The sequence below is a fragment of the Pan paniscus genome, chromosome 12, assembly GCF_029289425.2.
Source record: "Pan paniscus chromosome 12, NHGRI_mPanPan1-v2.0_pri, whole genome shotgun sequence".
Classification (NCBI taxonomy): domain Eukaryota; kingdom Metazoa; phylum Chordata; class Mammalia; order Primates; family Hominidae; genus Pan; species Pan paniscus.
Window position 1 is genome coordinate 78,465,718 of NC_073261.2, and position 13,932 is coordinate 78,479,649.

A 13,932-nucleotide genomic window follows, 5' to 3' on the forward strand; every position below is an offset into this window, starting at 1 on the left:
CTAAGAACCAAGGGCTCAGGGCCAAGAAAGCCAATAATAATGATAATAGCTACATAGTGGACATTTGCTGGTTGTTTCCTCAGTGTGTTAGTCCTGCCTTCTCTTCTCCATGGCACTTTTATTTCATTCCGGGAATCCACTCCTCCCCACACAGCCCATGTGCTTCCAGGGAAGCTGACCCATTCCCTGGTTCGTTAAATCTAACCATCATATTCCATCTTCCTATGCACGACTTTTGGTTCCGGGGAGGCATGTGATTTAACCAAGTAAACATCAGGATATTTTGGGACCAAGTTATTCTCTCTAGATACGGACAAGGGAACATGCACTTCTATGGAGCTGTTGGCAGCCATCTTGTGATCATAAGGATTGCTGGCTTTAGAATAAAGCTGTTGCTACAGAAGGCAGAGTGGACATGGAAGGAAATTGAGTCCTTAGTGATATGGCTGTGTTCTTAGGGACGTAAGACTTAAAGAATCTGAATTCTTAGTAACGTAAACTAACACCAAAGTGTACACTACCTCTTGATTTTTCAATTTTATGAACCAACATATTCTTTTATTGTTTAAGCCAGTTCATGTTCTACTTTTTCTGTTACTTGGAATGTAAAATATTTTATGCTATATAGTTACTATTTGTTGAGAGCCTACTATGTGCTAGGCATTGTAATGAGTGTTCTGCAAAGGATAATTCTCACAATCATTTTGGTGTTTTTTGGCTTTTTTTTTTTTTTTTTCAGTCAGGGTCTCGCTCTGTTGCCCAGGCTGGAGAGTGCAGTGGCACGATCATAACTCACTGCAGCCTTGAACTCCCAGGCTCAAGTGATCCTCCCACCTGTCTCCTAAAGTGCTAGGATTACAGGCATGAGCTGTGAGGCCCCAATTGTGGCAAAATACACACAACATTACATTTTCCATTTTAATAATTTTTAAGTGTACAATTCTGTGGCATTAAGTACATTCACAATGTTGTAGAACCATCGCTACTATTTCCAATCACAATCATATTTTGAAGTAGGTATAATTATCCTCATTTTACTAAAAAGGAACTTCCTCAGAGAAGTGCATTACCCAAGTCAGACCACCAGTTAGTAGCATAGTCTGATTTAAACCCAAGTCTGCCTGCAAAGCCCATGTTTTTCTGCTTCATTATAGTGCCAAATTAAATTATCAAGCAAGGAAACAGGAAATCTTGATCAAGTTACCAGCTCAGGGTCCACAACTTAGAGATTAGGATCTTGGAAGAAGCAGATACAGAAAATAGGAAACAAGGTAAGGAATAAAAAGTGATCAGAATCCAAGTCATCAAAGGTAGGACACGAGAGGCTGGAGTCAGGGGGAGAAGGGAAACCATTTAGGTTCATGAAGTAGTGTTAGAAAGGGGCCTCATCAGTGGCAGTTTCAAGAATATCTGGTTGTACTTGTTCACCCTACTCTGGTTTGTAGGTGAACAATTGTTGCCCTGCCTGCTTACTTCCCCAAAGGATCCTGACCTGAAGTCTAATAACAAACTATATTTTAAAACAAAAATACCCTCAATTTTATGTTAAGCATTCATTAAAATAAGTCACTTAATAAAGTTGATCTGTATCAAGAGGGAGACACATCCTGTGGTGGGGCCTGGTCCTTTAAATGTGGTCTGTAATGACTAGAGAGCTCCATTTCCTTCTTGTTAGGACAAGATGGATCCAAATAGAGTCTCCCCACCTCCCTCACTGTCCCCACACCCACCCCAAATCACAAGCTTCTGGGCTAAAAGCTATCCGTCTTTGATGAGTATCTCATAATTATTTACTTTTTAACTAAAGCTATTAGAACTCTAGAAGGTGTTTAATCTGTTGATCTATTTGTTTTCAAAAGTCTGACTCCTTTCATTTGTGATTCTCGGTAAGTAGCAGCTTAAAGGGTTTTACTTAGACAAAAAGATCAGTTCCCTAATTTCCAATTTCCGTAAGTGTGAATTTCTACAGTGTCAGAGGCTGTCTTGAAGTGGGGGAGGAGAAGTTATGAGAATGGATTGGGTAAGACACCTTGATGTTTTCACACCCCAAAACCTGGAACTCTATACCAAGGCCTCTTCTCCAGCTATGTACAAAAACTACTAATATTTTCTCAAAAATTATTTTATATATAAATATATGTACTGACCTTAATGATTCACTCACTGTCCACTGAATAGCTAGGAGACAGAGACAAGAACCCTATGGAGCTGCCGGGCATGGTGGTTCACGCCTGTAATCCCAGCACTTTGGGGGGCTGAGGTGGGCAAATCACCTGAGGTTGAGAGTTCGAGACCAACCTGACCAACATGGAGAAACCCCAGCTCTACTAAAAATACAAAATTAGCTGGCCGTGGTGGTGCGTGCCTGTAATCCCAGCTACTTGGGAGGCTGAGGCAGGAGAATCACTTGAACCCAGGAGGCGGAGGTTGCAGTGAGCCGAGATCGTGCCATTGCACTCCAGCGTGGCCAACAAGAGCAAAACTCTGTCTCAAAAAAAAAAACAAAAAAACCCTATGGAGCTGATGCCATTTGACATGGTTGCCACATGTATGTGGCTAATCAGCCTTCTTCCTCTAGAGCAGCATTTGGGGAGTGAATGTCCATCATATGTGTAAACAGTCTCTTCAGTAATATAGTTTTTCTGGAAAACAAAACATAGAAATCTTAAATTTTTTTCTCCTTATCTTTTCAGTTTTCACCCTTTCCTTCCTCTCCATGACCACCACTCCTTGTAGTAGCCTATCTTGTTTGGAGCCATGGGAGATGAGGGCTGTGCCATGCTGCACAGCAGGTAGCCCAAACTAAGCAATAGGATAAAAGAGAAGCTGAGAATGGACTGACTCAATTCACGCAGGAGTCTTGGGAAAAGAAGTGATCTGGCACTCCTTCAAACCAATATTCTTTAAATAGCTGAGGGCAGAGAGAAATTCATTTTCTATTAATATAAAATGTATAGCTCTTTATGGTCAAAATAAAGAATTTATTATATGCACTGAATATCACAGTATTTCCACTTATTTGGAATTATCTTTCATTTAACATTTGTCCCATCACTGATCACTCGAATAGCAATAGTTACTCACTTACCAAGCAGAGAGGTAAATTATACTTTCAAAATCTTGCTCAAAAATCTACTTACGAGTTCTTTTTTTTCCCCTAGTTTTTATGCCCTAAAAACAGTTCTAACTTTTCCAAAGTACTTATTCTTTCTTCATTTTTCTTTTGGGAATTTCTGAGCCAGACAATCTCATGTAGACATGTTCTGGCTTTAAAATGTAGAAAATAACCAACTGTCCCCCAAAATAGTGTTACAATTTTGGGGTAGAATTCCAAACACAAATCCTACCACCACCTCTTTTTCTAACCAGTTTTCCTGAGGGAGCATGCACACCTGTATCTATACCCCAATGAGAGAACTCCAGTACCATTTTATTAGTAACCAAACAACCAAATTTAAAGTGAAGCTTGGGTCATGGCTGGGTAGAGGCTAGAAAGCCTATGTGAGGCCTCTTACTTTTCCAACTCCAAAACAAAATCTTAGGACCCCTCCAAGCGTGCCAGAACTCAGAGTGAGAGTGAGGATAAGATAAGAACAAGATTCAAGTGGAGAGGTATCAAGAGCACAAGTCCACCTACCTGACCAGGTATCAGGATGAGGTTGGCCTGCCAGACCCCTGGAGTTGGGAACAGAAAGGGGAGAGGAGGAAGATTGGAGCTTCTCACCAGAGGTGCCCATCTGCCTCTTCCCCTGTGACCCCCCACTGCCTCTTTATTTACCTAGTACAAGGGGGGAAATGTGCAAAACAGCCTGTTGCTCCTAGGAGTATGAGATGAAAAAGCAGACATTAGATCCTGTCCGAGATGAAAGTGAGTGCCTTTCAATGTCACTATCCCTTTCTCTAGTGAACTGTCCCCAGTGTCTCTGACCAGACTAGTCACTTCTTCCATGTGGAGGATTTAATAAGAGGGTAGATAGAGGGGCAGAAGGTTAGGTGGGTTCCCTTCTTTATGAGCTCTGGCAGAAATGCAGGGAGAAAAGCTGAATACCCACCAGCCCCCCACTCTCCAGACCCTCTTATTCTCTCTTTAACAAATGGGCTAAATAATCAAACCTTTGTTCAACTACGACTGTCCAACTAAGAGAGATTAGCAGTTCCCTCAGTTATTGCCATTGCACCACTGTAACTTCCTGAGACCAATGAGATGCACAGTTAATCTGTTCTTCCCAAGATTTTCTTATGGGTCAGGATAGGTCATTAATCAACTTAACTTCAAGACCATACTGCATCCTACGCCAAATATTCACTCCCCAGTCTATTTGCCATCAGAAATTATGTCATCATATTGTCCAAAATTGGTCAACAGAGATTACTTTTGAAAGTCCAAATAAAAAAACAGAGTGGCTGAAAATGGAACAATGTGAAGCCCTTCCCATTATTAAATAACCGGGGAAATTCAAATCCAAAATGAATTCCTCTTCCTATTGTCAACTGAACTCCAAAGACCTTAAAGCCCAAGATACTCTTCTCTCTAGTTTCCTGATCTTTTCAGTACCTGTGAGAGGGCTCTCCCTCAAAGGCCTTGGGGTTCGGAGTCATTCAGCAGCCACTGCATCTTCTTCCATTACAATGGGTGTAGCACTTTTAGTACCTTCAAAATTGAAGTAATCCACCCAAATCTCTCGTCTCAAAAATGCAGAAGCAGATGTGACTCCTATAGTAACAGCATTGTAAAACAAAATGATGTTCCTAGAACCCAGTGTTTAAACCCTTGTTGCTGTCACCTATCAAAGACCTCAGCAGCCTTAGTGTTCTCTTGGGTAAGAAGAATAATGTAGAGGAAACAAAAATGAAGAGAGAACATCTTCTTGGTTTCCTTATTGCCATGATGCCTTTTAGAACATGTCCATTTTCCAACTGCTACATGTGAATTTAAATTTAGTTGGGATAAATTTCTCATCAAGAGGTTAATTGTGACACTACGTTTTCAATAAGGACACAGCTGACTTCCTATAAAACATGTTCAAATGTATTTTTGTAAAAAATACAAAAAGTAGCCTGGCGTGCTGATAATCCTAGCTACTTAGGAGGCGGAGGCTGCAGTGAGCTGAGATCATGCCACTGCACTGCAGCCTGGGTGACAGAATGAGACTCGGTATCAAAAAAATAAAATAAAATAAAATAATTAGCCGGGTGTGGTGGCACGTGCCTATATTCCTGACTACTCAGGAGGCTGAGGCAGGAGAATCACTTGAACCAAGGAGGTAGAGGCTGCAGTGAGCTGACGTTGCACCACTGCACTCCAGCCTGGGTGACAGAGCAAGACTCCATTTCAAAAAAAAAAAGCATACCTGCTTCGCCACATACAACGTCCATGTAATCTTAAAATTCATTAAGGCTTGGGAGATTGCAGTGAGCCAAGATCACGCCACTGCACTCCAGCCTGGGTAACAGAGTGAGACTTCGTTTAGAAAAAAAAAAATCATCAAAGCCTGAAATAACACTACCACCACCACCACCAACAGTAACAATAATGGCCAGCAGTTTACTGAGCCCTGACTATTCACCAAACACTGTTCTAAGCACTTTATAGGTATTAATTTGCTTGATCCTCACAGCAATCCCACAAAATGAGGACTATTATCACCTCCGTTTTACAGATGCAGAAATAAGCACAGAGAGGTTAAGGAATTTGCCCAAGGTAAGTGGCAAAGCTCCCTGTTGGTTTTCCACTCTCACATCTGCCCAAACTTCTATCACCTACCAATCCTTCCCTAATATAAATGCTTTTATCGTTTTGGCCTAGTCTTCTCTCAACACTTAGAAATTGGTTCTGCTCAAACTGAAGGAGATAGAGACACAAAAAACCCTTTAAAAAATCAATGAATCCAGGAGCTGGTTTTTTGAAAACATCAACAAAATTGATAGACCACTAGCACGACTAATAAAGAAGAGAGAAGAATCAAATAGATGCAATAAAAAATGTTAAAGGGGATATCACCACTGATCCCACAGAAATACAGACTACCATCAGAGAATAATATAAATACCTCTACGCAAATAAACTAGAAAATCTAGAAGAAATGAATAAATTCCTGGACACATACACCCTCCCAAGACTAAACCAGGAAGAAGTTGAATCTCTGAATAGACCAATAATAGGCTCTGAAATTGAGGCAATAATGAATAGCCTACCAACCAAAAAAAGTCCAGGACCAGACGGGTTCACAGCCGAATTCTACCAGAGGTACAAGGAAGAACTGGTAACATTCCTTCTGAAACTATTCCAATCAATGGAAAAAGAGGGAATCCTCCCTAACTCATTTTATGAGGCCAGCATCATCCTGATACCAAAGCCTGGCAGAGACACAACAAAAAAAGAGAATTTTAGACCAATATCCCTGATGAACATCGATGCAAAAATCCTCAATAAAATACTGGCAAACCAAATCCAGCAGCACATCAAAAAGCTTATCCACCATGATCAAGTGGGCTTCATCCCTGGGATGCAAGGCTGGTTTAACATATGCAAATCAATAAATGTAATCCATCATATAAACAGAACCAAAGACAAAAACCACATGATTATCTCAATAGATGCAGAAAAGGCCTTGACAAAATTCAACAGCCCTTCATCCTAAAAACTCTCAATAAATTAGGTATTGATGGGACATATCTCAAAATAGTAAGAGCTATCTATGACAAACCCACAGCCAATATCATACTGAATGGGCAAAAACCGGAAGCATTCCCTTTGAAACCAGCACAAGACAGGGATGCCCTCTCTCACCACTCCTATTCAACACAGTGTTGGAAGTTCTGGCCAGGGCAATCAGGCAGGAGAAAGAAATAAAGGGTATTCAATTAGGAAAAGAGGAAGTCAAATTGTCCCTGTTTACAGATGACATGATTATATATTTAGAAAACCCCATCGTCTCAGCCCAATATCTCCTTAAGCTGATAAGCAACTTCAGCAAAGTCTCAGGATACAAAATCAATGTGCAAATATCACAAGCATTCCTATACATCAATAACAGACAAACAGAGAGCCAAATCATGAGTGAACTCCCATTCATAATTGCTTCAAAGAGAATAAAATACCTAGGAATCCAACTTACAAGGGATGTGAAGGACCTCTTCAAGGAGAGCTACAAACCACTGCTCTATGAAATAAAAGAGGACACAAATGGAAGAACATTCCATGCTCATGGATAGGAAGAATCAATATTGTGAAAATGGCCATACTGCCCAAGGTAATTTACAGATTCAGTGCCATCCCCATCAAGCTACCAATGACTTTCTTCACAGAATTGGAAAAAACTACTTTAAAGTTCATATGGAACCAAAAAAGAGCCCACATTGCCAAGACAATCCTAAGCCAAAAGAAGAAAGCTGGAGGCATCATGCTACCTGACTTCAAACTATACTACAAGGCTACAGTAACCAAAACAGCATGGTACTGCTACCAAAACAGAGATATAGAGCAATGGAACAGAACAGAGCCCTCAGAAATAATACCACACATCTACAACCATCTGATCTTTGACAAACCTGACAAAAACAAGAAATGGGGAAAGGATTCCCTATTTAATAAATGGTGCTGGGAAAACTGGCTAGCCATATGTAGAAAGCTGAAACTGGATCCCTTCCTAACACCTTATGCAAAAATTAATTCAAGATGGATTAAAGACTTAAATGTTAGACCTAACACCACAAAAACCCTAGAAGAAAACCTAAGCAATACCATTCAGGACATAGGCATGGGCAAGGACTTCATGACTAAAACACCAAAAGCAATGGCAACAAGAGCCAACATTGACAAATGGGATCTAATTAAACTAAAGAGCTTCTGCCCAGCAAAAGAAACTACCATCAGAGTGAACAGGCAACCTACAGAATGGGAGAACATTTTTGCAATCTACCCATCTGACAAAGGGCTAATATCCAGAATCTACAAAGAACTTAAACAAATTTACAAGAAAAAATCAAACAACTCCATCAAAAAGTGGGCAAAGGATATGAACAGACACTTCTCAAAAGAAGACATTTATGCAGCCAACAGACACATGAAAAAATGCTCATCATCACTGGCCGTCAGAGAAATGCAAATCAAAACCACAATGAGATACCATCTCACACCAGTTAGAATGGCAATCATTAAAAAGTCAGGAAACAACAGGTGCTGGAGAGGATGTGGAGAAATAGGAACACTTTTACACTGTTAGTGGGAGTGTAAACTAGTTCAACCATTGTGGAAGACAGTGTGACGATTCCTCAAGGATCTAGAACTAGAAATACCATTTGACCCAGCCATCCCATTACTGGGTGTATACCCAAAGGATTATAAATCATGCTGCTATAAAGACACAAGCACACATATGTTTACTGCGGCACTATTCACAATAGCAAAGACTTGGAACCAACCCAAATGCCCACCAATGATAGACTGGATTAAGAAAATGTGGCACATATACACCATGGAATACTATGCAGCCGTAAAAAAGGATGAGTTCGTGTCCTTTTTAGGGACATGGATGAAGCTGGAAACCATCATTCTCAGCAAACTATTGCAAGGACAGAAAACCAAACACTGCATGTTCTCACTCATAGGTGGCAATTGAACAATGAGAATGCTTGGACACAGGAAGGGGAACATCACACACACTGGGGCCTGTCGTGGGATCGGGGGAAGGGGGGAGAGACAACATTAGGAGATATACCTAATGTAAATGAAGAGTTAATGGGTGCAGCACACCAACACGGCACATGTATACATATGTAACAAACCTGCACATTGTGCACATGTACCCTAGAACTTAAAGTATAATAATAATAATAAAAAGAAATTGGTTCTGCTCTTAAAAAAACAAAGATTTACCACTGTGTATCACAGTCCAGTCTAAAACTTGAACAAAATTGATTTCTTTTAATAGCGTTCTGTATTACTTCACAGGGAAAGGTATTAAAGTCAGATTCTATAATTCTTTAAAGATAACTTCTGGGTATCATCGGATTGTGTGCTTACCAGGTTTTCCCACATATACGTTAAATTTAAATCCTTAGTTCCGAGTTAATTTTCACTACCTAACTGATAAAAAATTATCTGGGCATGTACTGAAGAATGAATTTTTGCAGCTTAGTGAGATAAGTCATTCATACTTTAACAAGAATATTTTAAACAGAGCTGGTTATTCCTGCAGGGAAACCATATTCAGATCAAACTAATTTCTTAAATGACATAAAAGGAGTGAGCAGCTTTGAGGTGTCTTATGTAACTAAGTGCTGACGGCTTGGGACTAGATGATAGAATGACAGAGGAAAGGGAAGCTGAATCTTTGAAATGGTAAAATTATAATTTAAGAATCACAGTAAATATCACCTGCCAGGTATTAAAATGATTAAAGAGCTTATTTTTTCCACACTGCTATTGTGATAGGTTTTATAAACAAATAATTTTAAGTACACTAACCTTTTAAGCACCAGTAATTAGCTGAGAAAAACAAACACAAATGTTCTTGAAGAGAGAGCAAACCCTGAGGGAATTCAGTCCTCTGAAATTATGCTAAGTATTACTGAAATAATTCTAGGTGGCTCCCACCCCTAAAAGAAATCCTTTTAAATTTTTCTCCTGTTTTCTAACATATATAACTTTTATGACAGCGAATTGACAGAATTATTTACTAATATAGGTGGATCTGCCTATGGATAAAACCTTCCAGGATATTTTGGGTTCTCACCAGAACTCAAAATACTGTCTACAATGCTTCTGAATGGAAAGGGCCCTGGATTGGCAGACAGTGGCTTTGCCACCAAATAGTTATAGTTTTGTCACCTCCCTTCTTTGGAGTTTAGTTTCCTAGTCTGTTGAATACAGAAATGAGATTTAATGATCTCCAAGGTCAGTCCTGACAACTCTTAAGTTCCACAATTGAGTTTGAACACTTTTACACAAAGATGACTTCAACATTTAATACCTGAAATAAACTAAACATATGTAGAAACCAGTAATGTAGGGATAGGATAATATTTTTTAATATCTCCCAATAGGTGTTCCATTATTGTTAAACTGGGTTCTCTCTTGAGCACTTCATCAGCTATCATGGCTCCAAGAAAGGGAGCAGAAGAAATGCCAAATCTCAAAAATGAAGAGGATATGGTACAGAAGGAAAGTTCCTGACAAATGGGAAGGAGAAAAATCCATTCCTTAAAAACCCTGGGGCATGATGGAAAGAAGAAAAGGGTACAAGGAAGAGGTTAATCAGACTCAGTGTGCTTACTTTCCATCCCCTCTCAGGATGGAAACTAGAATTGAGGGTATGTAGTTCACATATGCACAGAGACATAGGGAAATCCAAGAAGGTTGGAGATAGTGGTTTGCGTCCCTGGACATGTCTGTGAAACACTAAGACGTCTAGGAGTTCTACTTTCAGCCTGCCAGCATGTTCAATATGACATAGGGAGAAAAATGCAACATTGTTGGATAGTGGCTCAACAACTAGTAAGCCCAAAGCAAGGCTCCTGGCTCATCAAGGCCTACACGTGGTATTCGGGGAATCCAGAAGTACCCACGTGTCTCAGTAAGAACCAGGAGGATTAAGGGACCTGTGGAGACTTGGGGTCAGTACAAAGAGGTTATAGTGTATGGGGCAAATGGCTCATGTATGGATTTTAGCAAAAGAAATCAGCCTCAAAAGTACAGAAATGACCAGTTTTATGAGTAATAAATGATAAATGACAGTGGCTGCCATCAGACAATACTAGCCACTCCACGCCAGAAGACAACATAAGGACTGGCATTAGTGGCTTAGATGCCCTTGTAAACCTCCCTATCCCTCAGGGATGCTACCACCCTACCAGTTACTCTGTGAATTTGAAAAAGGTGCTTCCTTTCTCAAGACACTTTACTACCATCTATCAGGAAATTGTCATAATATACTAATTTTGCTAAAACAAGGCATTTTACTGCCATATGTCAGAGAATTGTTGCAATAAACTTGGAAATCTAGGGTATGTAAAAGATACCCCTTATACCACATATAACAACCCTAAACCCCGCCCCTCCCATTAATATATTAGAAGGAGAGTTGGGGAAATAAAAGGTGAAAGCAGTTATGTTTTTTAAAAAATTGAGATGATGTGGGGACTTGAAGTTAAAATTACAGAAAATAAACAAGCTACATTTTCTTTACATCTGAATTAATGTAAGTAAAACTTCCACTCTGCCACACCAAAATACAAACTCTTTATGCCCAATATTTTCCTTTTATTAGTACTTCCCATAACACCTTATATACATATTAATGCATACACGGAAGGAGCCAAAAAGTACTTGTCAAATCAAAAAGTAAATTTTTAGAAAAATCAGAAATGGACACACTTATATGTATAATGTAATTTTCCTGTACTTTTACTTTTCCCCTATGTTTATTTGAACAAACCTAAAATTGTACCCATTTGCACCTAGCTAACCACCATAAAAATTTGGAGTTCTCCAGCTGTTTTGTAACAGCTGTCCTCCTCAAATATTTTTTTGAGAAACAAACATAGACCTATATTCCTCCATTTTTCTGGACTAAAGAGAGATCATCTCAAAATCACAGAACTCTTAAAAATTGAAAACAGGATCATGTAGTCTAAAATAAGTTCTTATTTAAACTTGGGAGGTGAGGGGGGCGGGGCTGACATCTAGAAAGGTGAAGTACTTTGCCTGTAGTCACACACCAAGTCTGGGACTCAACACACAGGCTCGCCTCTTTGCGTCTCTCCCTCCTTCCAAAACACACTTTCCTCCCTCTCAAAAGCTTTATCACGCTTTGTAGTTGCTTAATTATCTATGTCAAACCTAGACAGCAACTGATGACACTCAGAGACATCGCCCAAAGTTCTGAAAACCAGATAATCAGATAAACTGCCAGTTTTACCACATCCAAAAAATGCAAAACAAAAGAGAGAAGGGGGAGAATCCAGAATACATTTTCAGTCATCGTAACAGCCGCAAGGCAATAAAAACAAGTTTCCCTTGGAGAGAGATTATGTTGGGGGCATCAGGTATAAAGGTAATTCCTCTTGAGGGTTTTTCTTTTCCTTGCAGTTTGTGGGACCTAAAAAAAAAAATTAAAAATTAAATCACATAAACAATCACAACATCAACACATTTACTTCTCTCCTCTCACATATTATTTTCCCACACATTGTATACACTTCTTCAAAGAACAAATCAAATTGGCCAAAGGTCAAAGTCTTTTCAAGGTTTAGATGATATACGATTAGGCACCGACTCCAAACTTCGCTTACCAAGCCCAAAGCTCGGAGAAGGAAATCTTCAGGGTTTGCAAATACCCTCAGCTTGGCTAAAGGGCACGAAATCTCTAGCGCTCCCTACAGCTCAGATTTTGAACCCACCTACCACAGAAAACCCGAGTTACCAAAGATTGGCTCCCTCGTTCCACTTTTTTTTCAGTTCAAAAAAATCGGGTGAAGGTTGGGGTAGGGGGGAAGCTGAAACGGCGAACCGAAGGATTAATCACTTCTCCCCATTACATCAGCAACCCCCGCCCTTTCCTCCGAGCACCTCCTCTCCCAGAATCGTCGCTACGCACTGGCGCTCTCTTCGCCCACCCCCTGCTCTATTATTTGCCCTGATACCTCCCCATTATCACCCGCCCCGCCACACTCCCCCTTTCCTCTTTCCCCCTCCTAGGCGGGGGAGGGAGGAAACCCGAGAGAGGAAACAGGGCGTTGAAGGGACTTCGCGATAAGAGCGGAGGCCCCATTGGCCGGAAGGTTGTATGGGCGCCTTAGATTGGCCGCCTGGACGGAATCCCCGCCCCTCCTTTCCCCGCCCATCCACCCCTCCCCCCGCCGCCCCGCGGCCCTCCCCCGCGCCCCCGGCCAGCCCCGCGGCGGGGAGGGACCGACTGGGCGAGTGGAGGCTCCGGCGGTGTCAATGGCTCCTCCTGCCACAGAGCAGCAGCAGAAGCAGCGGCGACAGGGCTGACGAGGAGGAGGAGGAAAGGTTCCTTTAAGGAGGAGGAACGACGACGCCTCTTTTTCCCCCTATCTCCTCCCTTCACACTCATTTCCCCTTCGCCGAGGAGAGAAGGGGGGGAGGAGAGAGAAGAGGCCGAAGAAAGAGAGAAAAATTCCTCACAGAAATCTCTTTCAGGGGGTGTGGGGGGGAGGAAGAGGGAAAAAAAAGAGCCGGGCGCCCCCTGCTCCCTCCCTCCCTTCTCTCCCTCTCTTTTTCTCCCTTCCTCACCCGCCCGCCCACTCCCCCCGCTGCCGGAGACGCCGCTCGCGAGTCGGCGGGACCGGGATCTGTCTCTTCAGCCACCGCCGCCGCCGCCGCCGCGCTTCGCCTCGGGATCCCCAAGCGGCGGACGCCCTTTCTTTCTTTCTCTCGCTCTGCCCGTCTTTCTGCCTTCGTCCCTCGCGGCCGCCCCGCCCGGCGGCCTCGGCCTTCCCCGTGCGTCAGGCCCGCCCGGCCGGCCTCGCTCGGTCTCCGTCTGTCTACCCGGGCCTTTCTCCGGACTCGGGGTCCCGCTCGCCCCCTCCGCCCTCAGCGTCTCCCCTTCCCCTCGCCCCCTCTCCTTCCTCTCCCCTCTCCCACTCTCCCCACCCCTTTCTCCTGCCCCGAAGCTCGCTGTGCGTGTGCGTGTGTGTGTCCCTCCGCCAACGCCGCCACCTCAGCCCGGCAAATGAACTCCGTCCGAGCCGCCAACCGGAGACCCAGGCGAGTGTCGCGGCCGCGCCCGGTGCAGCAACAGCAGCAGCAGCCCCCGCAGCAGCCGCCGCCGCAGCCGCCCCAGCAGCAGCCGCCCCAGCAGCAGCCTCCGCCGCCGCCGCAGCAGCAGCAGCAGCAGCCTCCGCCGCCGCCACCGCCGCCTCCGCCGCTGCCTCAGGAGCGGAACAACGTCGGTGAGCGGGGTAAGG

At 42.6% G+C, this 13,932-nt stretch overlaps 1 protein-coding gene and 1 long non-coding RNA gene across 5 annotated transcripts in view; one reads left to right on the forward strand and one right to left on the reverse strand.

The window, feature by feature from the left end:
- Window positions 1-11,899: 11,899 nt before the first annotated feature.
- Window positions 11,900-12,747, reverse strand: LOC103786782 (uncharacterized). The gene is made up of 2 exons (XR_612520.2): window positions 12,426-12,747; window positions 11,900-12,101 (listed from the first exon to the last, which is right to left on the reverse strand). It is a non-coding gene; the product is annotated as an uncharacterized LOC103786782 (long non-coding RNA).
- Window positions 12,748-12,873: 126 nt separating this feature from the next.
- The window catches only part of FBXO11 (F-box protein 11), a 99,126-nt gene continuing 98,067 nt past the window's right edge, over window positions 12,874-13,932 (forward strand). For 2 of the 4 annotated variants that reach the window (XM_034953082.3, XM_063594960.1), the window contains exon 1: window positions 13,033-13,917. In XM_034953082.3, coding sequence (XP_034808973.1) covers window positions 13,698-13,917 — 220 coding nt within the window. In that variant the 5' untranslated portion in view covers window positions 13,033-13,697. Of the gene's footprint in view, window positions 13,927-13,932 lie in introns of all 4 variants that reach the window. The other 2 variants (XM_034953085.3, XM_034953083.4) reach the window with 2 other exon arrangements.